The sequence below is a fragment of the Taeniopygia guttata genome, chromosome 1, assembly GCF_048771995.1.
Source record: "Taeniopygia guttata chromosome 1, bTaeGut7.mat, whole genome shotgun sequence".
Taxonomy (NCBI): domain Eukaryota; kingdom Metazoa; phylum Chordata; class Aves; order Passeriformes; family Estrildidae; genus Taeniopygia; species Taeniopygia guttata.
The window spans coordinates 99,923,713-99,932,897 of record NC_133024.1 but is presented as its reverse complement, the minus strand read 5'-3'; the positions used below and the strand labels follow the sequence as shown (position 1 = coordinate 99,932,897).

At 48.0% G+C, this 9,185-nt stretch overlaps 1 protein-coding gene across 5 annotated transcripts in view; it reads right to left on the bottom strand.

Moving 5' to 3' along the window:
- RAI2 (retinoic acid induced 2) overlaps positions 1-9,185 on the bottom strand; it is a 43,956-nt gene continuing 34,771 nt past the window's right edge. For 3 of the 5 annotated variants that reach the window (XM_041718332.2, XM_030281597.4, XM_030281619.4), the window contains one exon: positions 1-2,174. In XM_041718332.2, the coding sequence (XP_041574266.2) occupies positions 408-2,069 (1,662 nt within the window). In that variant the 5' untranslated portion in view covers positions 2,070-2,174 and the 3' untranslated portion in view covers positions 1-407. Of the gene's footprint in view, positions 2,175-4,794; positions 4,818-5,364; positions 7,335-9,185 lie in introns of those variants that run through there. The other 2 variants (XM_041718326.2, XR_012057746.1) reach the window with 2 other exon arrangements.

Below are 9,185 nucleotides of genomic sequence, written 5' to 3'. Positions count from 1 at the left end.
TTAGCACGTACAAACATTTATTTTGAAATTTCCATTCCAACTGTTATGAAGAGTTACATCATCAAAGCACTTTATGGCAGTGAAAATAGCTCTTACCCCTCTGACTCATCCATTACTCCATTAAAGCTGCAAAATGTGCAATCTGCTTGAAAAATAGGTTGCTTTTTATTCAGTTTCCCATGAAAAGTCAAAATTTGGTAACAAAAAAAAAAAATCCAAAAACAAAAGAAAAAACCAAACCAACCCAGCTTATAGGGCCTCTACATCCAATCCTCTCCCTCTTCCCCCAAAAATAACTTACAAAGATAGTTTAAAGTTTTAAATGAGTTTAAAACCGAGTGCATCTTTTTTTTTTTATTATTTTTTCTTCTTCTCATAATAATCTTAAAATTCTAAAAACCCATAATTTACTTTCTTGGAAAAAAGGCAGCCAGCCGTTGCTTCTTGATTGGAAGAATATGTATCTCCGGCGAGTTCATTTTCTTTAGCTTTACGCTCCTGTTTTTGACGGGTTTCCTGAGGGCCTCTGCGCTGTCCCGGGGCTCGGGCGGGCTCTTCACATCATAGCACTGCAGCACCGAGTCCTGGGGCAGGTCCCTTTTGAAGGAAAAGTTTTTGGTGGAGACCCCCGACAAGCCCTTGATCTTGCCGCAGAAGATGGTGGGCACGGCATCCTTGACGGAGACGATGACTTTGGCTGTCTGCGATGTGCTGACGATCTCGATGTTGTTGCCGGCCTTGGGCTCGCAGCCCGCCCTGCCCGCCTGCTCCACCAGCCACTTCTGCGGCTGCCGCAGCAGCTCGGCCGCGCCGCCCGCGGCCCTGCCCTCCGCCTTGCCCGCCGCCTCCGCGGCCTTGCACGGCCCGAAGGGGGCGGCCGGCCCGGGGAGCTTGTCCGGGGCGGGGTGGGCACCGACCTCGGCGGCGGTGGCAGGGCCGGGGCCGGCCGCCTCCCCGTGCGGCGCCCCCGGCTTGCGGCAGGAGGCGAGGGACAGGTCCAGCGCCCCGTCCTCGGGTGGCGGCGGCGGCACCGCCTCGCTGGCCCGGAGCGCGGGCGGCCCTTTCATGGACAGGTCCAACGCCTCGTTCTCGCCGCCCATCTTGATGACAGTGTGGCGGCTCAGCTGCGGAAACTCCCGTGGGTGGAGATGTTCGAAGGGCTTCGTCTCCTCCTTCTCCAGGGGTGTCTGGGTGCCCTTGCAGGAGTGGGGGGTGAAGAGCGGCGGCTTGGGCGGGTCAGCGGCCGCCTTGGCCTCGGCGCCGTGGGGCACAGGGATGGGGACAGGGATGGGGATAGGGATGGGGACGGGCAGGGGCACGATGACGGGGTAGGGCACCAGCAGCGTAGCCGGCGGCACCAGCGGGGACAGGGGCGAGCTGAAGGCCTGCGGAGGGAGCGTGGCGTAGTCGGGCGGCGGCTGACAGGGGGCCGAGCCCAGCGCGCCCTGTGAGGGAAACAGGTCCTGAAGGACGGCGGCGAACCCCGGCGTCTGAAAGACCGGGGGCAGGACGGGCTCCTGCGCCTGGCCGGCGGGCTTGGGGTCCAGCAGCTGGGGCTGCCCCACGGGGGCGGCGCTGCCGGGGAAGAGGCCGGCGTGCAGGGGGCTGGCGGGGCAGGCGGCGCCCGGGGGCAGCACCAGGGGCGAGTTCAGGTGCTGGAAGACGTGCTGCTCCAGGAGCACGGGCAGCGGCACCGGGCCCTGCGTTGTCATCACGTAGGGGGTGGCGGCATTGGCGGCTGGCATTTGTGGGGCTGCGCTGCCGGCCACCTGCAGGTGGATGGGCAGCACCACGGGGCTGTCCCCCAGGCAGATGGGCTGCAGCACGGTGGCCGCCACCTTCAGCGCCACCCCGCTCTGCGACTCGGCCGGTGGCGTCAGGATGGAGGACGCAGGGACTGTCACCAGCGGGGAAAGGGCTTTCTTCATCAGGTCGGCCGAGTTGATGTTCCAAGCCTCTGCTGTGATCAGCTGAGCCACCCCGTTTTCCAGCTTGTTGTTGGCCATCGCCGAGGGTGAGTTGGTGACATCCATAGGCAGGTTGGGGGCATCCTTGTACAGCTCCTCCATATCGCAGGGCTTCTTGGTCTCTGCCAGCACCACCTCTACATCGCTGTCAGTGGGACCCGCGACGGCTCCGCGCTGCCAGGAGCATCAGCACTGACATAATTTGGCCTGCAAGCCAGAAGCATATTTTAGGCACCACATAAATCTCTTCCCCAAAATAATATTTGCAACTGCCTTTAAAGACCCCGTCACCAAGGAAAAGCCATTAAATGTTTCCACACTTGAAGCTAACAGCTCCAATATACAGCGTACTATATATACAGAGATGCAGGATATACATACAGCCCTGAGTGTTGTGCAAAACATTTTGGGGAACTTATATTTAGCCATAAACACGTCCTTAAGGACTGCCTGCAGCCAAAAAACCCTCTCAGTACAGCCTGAAACAAGGATTTGGGATGCCCGTTCCACATTTTTAAACACAGCTTCACATAATGACAATGCATGTCAGCGCTGAGTGACAGCATGGTGTTTTAACTCAACAGAAGCCCCAAAACAAACATTTCTAAAAATACTGCAGCCATGAAATATTCAACCATTCGTGAAGGGTACTTCATTCCCCTTCAATGCTTGTCCCTTTTTCCTCCCACAACTGGTTGTGTGCAGGATCAGAAAGGAGCACGACCATACAATGGCAAAGCAAAACCAACCAAAACCCCAGTCTTTACCCTGCCACAGAGCTAGAGACAGTAACGTGAACCAGGCACCTGATTCATTAAAGACCTGAGGGAAAAAAATAAAAACAACTTAAAATCCAGTTTGACAGCCCAACTCTTTATATCAACCAAGCAAATGGCAATTAAAATATGGCAGGGATTGTTTCTGTTCATACAGCCTTTTCCCCCTAAAGATCAACACTTCCCTGTCCTGGGAAAAAAAAAAATCAAAAAAAGCCAGCAAATTAATGGTACTATGCATACATTTATTTAGAAGGATAAAAAATTTCTGCCCTGTGAGCTGCTGCCAGCAGACTTTGGCTGGTGCCTGGCTGCTTTGCCTGGTGCTGCCCATGCCTCTCCCGAAGTGTGAAGAGAATCCTGCTGTAGTAATAATCACCATGGAAACTTGTCCAGTTTCAACTCTGTTACCATGGGAAAGCACCAGCACACCCCAAATGTACATTTTTCACCAGCACACAGCTGAATCCTGCTCTCTATGAGCAAATGATGCGATCACCACTGCCCAGCTACCCAGGCCCATGGGAGCGAGGCACTTCCCCATGTCCTGCAGGCTCTCTGGTACTGGGATGACAGAGATGACAGGGAGAAATTGCAATTGTCTGGGTGAAGGGTCCCAGCTTGGGGATGTGCCTGAGTCTAAGAGCATGTAAAGAACTCCTTGGCTCTGGTGCTTACATAAGTGGTTTGCTGGCACAGATGTTTTGTAAGATCAACAAACCTGCAAAGAGGTCAAAGAAAAGGGGAAAAAAACCAAAAACCCACAAACAGAGGCTAAAAAATGTCCAAGGTAAGGAAGTGGGAAATCTACTAAGTCTCTCCTGAGACCTGTAAATCCTTGGATTTGGCAGTGAGATACTACGGTGAGCACAGGACTACCTACAGAAATGCCAGGAGTTGGTAGCAGAAGCTGGTTGGGGGAAATGCTAATAATTTATCAGGCACATCTGAGTGCTTAAAAAGGATTTTTAAAAGTAAACACATGAGTCATTTATTTCCCCCTCCTGCTGCTGGCTTAAGAAGAATATTCTGGATTTTTCCCATCTCATGAAATGTTCTGCAGAAAAGATTCACAAATATAGGGCTGGGGGTTTGGATTTTGTTTGTTTCCTTTTTTCCAGCTTTGGCTGAGACAGATTACAGGAAGGCAGAGACACCTAAATGCTGAAAACAGGAGCAAAATTCAAATGTCTTATACAAAAAGTGACAAGTATCAGAAAGAAAACCATTGGGCCAGTGTTGTTTTGGAAATAAAAAAAAAAAGAACAGTAATTGTTTATAAAAATAAAGACTATGAGGAGACAGCTCAGCAGATTAAGCTGAAAAAAACAGACATCATCATTTCTGTTAAGGAATTAAACAGCCATTTTCTACTGTTCTTACATAATCTCTCCCTCCCTGTTTTTTCAAATGACCATTCTGGTCTCTGCAGTGCACACCAGTGTCTTTGCTCCTCCAGCTGCTGCAGCACAGCTGAGTGTTCTGCACATCACATTGCCTCTTCTCAATGTTTCTGTTTGCTTGAGAACTGCAGTGTTTTCATAGAGAATTAATGATCTGGTGGGGACAGGAAATGACCCCCTGTTCCCCTGGCAAAACCATTAAACACTAAGAAACAGAAAAATTAAGATGAAAATTATGCTGTGTAAGAGACTTGAGGGATTAGCACGCTGTAGGGACCCATGGAGAAAGGGACAGATCAACTCCAAAGATGAAAGTATAAAACATAATAAAATTCCCCCATTGCTGCTTTAAAAGGCAACAGGGCTGGAGGCAGAGGAAATACTGAGATGGGAGGAAGAAGAGTTCATTTATCACCCTCAGAAACTATGGCGAAAAGCCTGTAAGCTTGGCTGGCTTTTTTCAAAGCACAATCAAATATTGTTTTCCACACTGAATCCTATATGTGCCTGGGATCTGTAAATATACATTGTTGGGAGCCAGGTCACTACCTCTGGGAGCGCCCCACCCTGTGAGCACCCCACAAGAAAGGTGAGGTGCAGCCCTTGACCCAGGTTTATGGGTTTGGGGTGGATTTTTTCCCCCCTCACCTTTCCTATGTAGAAGTGTACCTTTCTGTATTTCAGTACATCTGCTTCTTGAGCATGTCATCACTGCAGAAAAAAAAATTAACATATATAAAAAAAATACATATACATACTTAAAAATATTTCCTGATCCTGCCCACAGCATGCAGTTCAGCAGTAGCTGGCTGCCAGGTACAGTGTAGTCCAGCACAATTTGATCCTGCTCCCTGTAAAGCTATTTTTAGTGTCATTTGGGAGGGAATCCCAGGGCTGCTAAACATGTGTTAGACTAAAAATCTTTTATCAAGGTCAGTAAGCAGGCAGAGAGAAAAGGATCCAAGTCCCCAAACCTCAAATGAGGAAACTTTGAAGATCTGAGATCAAGAGACGGACTGAAGTTGTCCAAAGGTGTTTTGTAGTTCTTGGACTCCTTTTTTATATACTATATCCATAGTGTACACCATACAAAACCCTAAATCCTCATGGAAGGGACTGAAGCAGAAGTTAATTTTCAGTATTGGTACTAACAGTGATAACTGTACTATACTTCTGTAATAAAAAGCAAACCTGAAGCATGTGCTGGGGTTGGGGGGGTTTTTGGGTCTTTTAAAATTGCTGCTTCACTACACATAAATTATTCAGTTATCCAGTTTTTAAAATAAGTTTCATGTATCTAACACACAGAAAAGAAGGTAATCTAGAGGAAGTGCCTTAAGTTTCCTGTGCCTATCATACCTCAGTTTTGGACAATCAATTTCACTTTCCCTACTTATCTATTTTATATTTAATTTGCTCTTTGTTTTAACCGAAAAGAAGTTTGGAACACTGAAACAAGCCCTACTGTAAATAATCCCAGCTTTCCCATCAGTATGCTGATAAGAGCAAAGTTCATGGCACTATGCAATGATGTGTGTGACTGTACAGGAAATTATATCTTAGCTATACAGAAATGCTTTGGGAGGGTAGTGATAACTCCAGCTTATTTTTTTATCTCCTGCTGATGGCTGTACAAGACTTTTCTCAAGGCTGCTGTGTGCCTCCCTGTGGGGCTGCAGCACGCCTCTCCCTGCACTCTGCCTGCTCATCTGTACCATGGCTCGTACCTCATGTCCACACAGAACTCAAATTATAATGTGTGCACCATGGGAAGGGATTAGATGCTCCCTTTGTGGGATGCCTGGCTCAGTATCTTCTGGAAAAATAGGGCTTCCCTTCAGTATAAACACAGTAACAAACAAAAAATTAAAAATCTTGACTTAATGGAGCTGCTTGGGGACAAAATTATGGTTGGATATGGACTTCAGTGTTTTCCCAAAACTCACTGCTTGATGTCACTGATCAAACCAACTACAAATCATCTTCCATGCTACAAATTTTCGTCTCTATAGTTTCAGCCATACACAAAGGCTTTATCACATTATTATTGGTGTTTTGTTGCTAGACTAGAAGAAATGTATTTGAATAAAGTGAGCTTTCATATACCAAATACATGAACTATTACTACACAAATAACACGAACTATTAATACACAAATAAGATGTGGGCTCTCCCACATGTAGAACCCATAAATGATTTCAGCAGTGTTTGCCTCTCACATTTCCCTCTGATTCACCTATTCATTCAGGCACCTGGGACTGAGAACCCTGGCAAACCCATGTATGCTTTTAGGAGTGTAATCCTTGAGCACCAAAGGGCAAAGGAGTAGTCAACCCACAGCTAGTAGTGAGCTTGCCTTCTCCCCTGTGCTGCACCATTTGTGGTGCTGTTTTTGGTACACCACACACATCAGCTGGGTGCAGAGGCACCACGAGGGCCAGTGGGGCCTATTCCCCTTCTGCTTGCAGATGGGCTGATAGTGAATGCCTCCAAGGTATGGGGCAGGCAGAGCAGAGGAGACCCACAGGATATTTCTTAAGGCGAGCTGGCCTTCATCCTCTTGCCGGCTCACAGCTGGACGCCAAACACAGTCCCACTGCCTCTGAGAAAGGGGCTCAATGACCACTGCTTAGTCATCCAAAAAGGCAGTCACTGGGCACGTACTTCTCTGTCTCCTCTAAGGGGCACCAGGGGGACATCCCAGTTTAGCTCTGCTCTCTTCTGCCTCAGTCCCTTGACTCACTCAACAACTAACTCCCTGTTAGGATTTAGGAGGTACCCTTCAAAATCAATCGAGGGCAAGGAGAGAAAGGCATTGGAAAGATGGGCAGGATTCACTCTGGCACCAGTCAGAGAGAAGGGAGGACCACACCACTGTATCACTGCCAGTATGGAAGTTACACCCACAGCCTTTGCTGCCCATCCCTCTGCACATCTCCTGTTCACCATGTATGTATGCACTGCTTCATGGTACTTCTTATGGGAGCACCTGTGGAAGCAACTAGGGAAATCACCCTGTGGAGGATAAGCTGAATGCTGCCAAGGAGCAGTTAAAACAAGCACCTCATCAGACAATTCAAAAGATGCTAGAGAATAATGCAACAGGTTTATTTTCCACTGCTGCTTTGGTGGATCCTTTCAAGAAGCAAAGCTATTTGTGTCAAGGCTCCCATCCAAGCTGTTAAGCCCTGGGGAAACAAGAGAGAAACAAAATCATTACAGCAGTGCAAAATGGCACATTATAGATGGGACATGGACAATATGTATACACTGCTTCAGCACACAGCATGATCATTCTCAAATGCAGCAGCCTGACAAACTGATGGCACTTCGGTCTTTTAAATAGTTCCACTGAATAAATACCATGGCCATCTGCCTACTGCACAGGCTAATCGCCTGCAAAGAGCACGTTGGAGTCATAGATTTACCAACTATATTGTATTGTCAACAATTTGCAGTTAGCAATCCATTCTGGGGAGAAGAGAACTCACTTTTTTCTCGTTTAAAAACAAATCAGAGCAATTGAAAAAAAATCCTATCATGGGCCTGAAATCAGTGCCTTCACTCCCAAGGGCAATATATACAAGAGAGACAGTAAATGCTGTGGAAGGAATAGAACATTTTCCTCACAAATGTCATCCTGAACTGAATTTTTATACCCAAATTGAAAGCCTCACAAAACCCTCTACATTTGCAGTGGAAACTGTGATATACCCTAAGTGTAAGGGAGATGGCACTTGCTGCTGTACTCCTGGATGCCTTTCCCTTTTCTTTTACTCCATTCACAAACTATTTCACTAACTGGTTGTAACACTGAACTGATGGGCTCTGCTTCCAAAAGGACCACTGCTTACACAATATACACTATTACATGTAAGCCAGCACTATAAAAACAGGGCTACCTTGAAATTATTTCAGATTGCTCTCGCTATTCCCAAATCTTCAGTAGTTCTCATATCTGCAGCCCAGGCCTGTTCCTGGGGACTCTGAATCATCATGCTTCGAGGAACCTTTCACCAAGTTTCTGAAAATAAAACCTTTACAGTCGTAGTTTATTTTTTATCCTTGGTATTGTACACAAATGACTGCACAGCATCAACTTGCTTAGCTTCCAGCGAGCTGAACACATACTCTGAGGTGGAGACAGTGCATGGAAATCTGATGTATTAAATCCGACACGTGGAGGACAAATATAAATTTGCCAGCCATAATTACTGCTGATTCACGTGTTAAGTGATGTCCCTTCAACCCAGCTGGGGCGTCTGACTCCGTGCAGCATTTGTGCTCCCAGTTTCTGCTCAAACTGGGAAGACAAGTTACTGTTTTTATGACTGTTTAAATCAGCTTTCCCCCTACACAGCTGTCTGTGTGCAGATGTCTCCCTCAAAGCATGAGGCAGCCCCTTGGGATGGGGACATCAGCAGCTACAGCACTGTGTTGGGCCAGATGTGTCAGTGCCCAGCCCTGAGCACCTACCATGGGAAGGTACTGCCTGCATAGCCCTGGGGGACTGTCTTCTCACCAGCACCTTCCCAAAAACCAAACTTCCTCCAGCAGAGATGCTCTAGCCCATCATTGGGTTGTGGCTTGTGGTCAACTTGGTGTCCACTAGGACACCCAGGTCCTTTCTTGCTGAGCTGCTTTCCAGGTAGGTGACCCCTGGCATGTACTGATGATCTTCCCCAGGTGCAAGGCTTTGCACTTCTCTGTGGCAAACTTCAGGAGGCTCCTGTGAGCCCAATTCTCCTGCTTTTTGATGTCCTTCTGGATGGCAGCACGACCCTCTGATGTATCAGCCACTCCTGCCAGTTTTGTGTAATCTGGAAACTTCTGCAGGTACACTGTGCCCATCATCCAGATCGTTAATGAAGAGGCTGAGCAGGGTGGGACCCAGCACTGACCTCTGGAGTACACCCCGAGTCACCCAACACAACTGGACTTTCTGCTGCTGGGCCTGTTCTGCCAGTTTCCAGTCCAGCCCCACATCAGCTGTGTGTCTGTGAGGATCTTGTGGGACGTGGTGACAAAGTCCTTCCTCA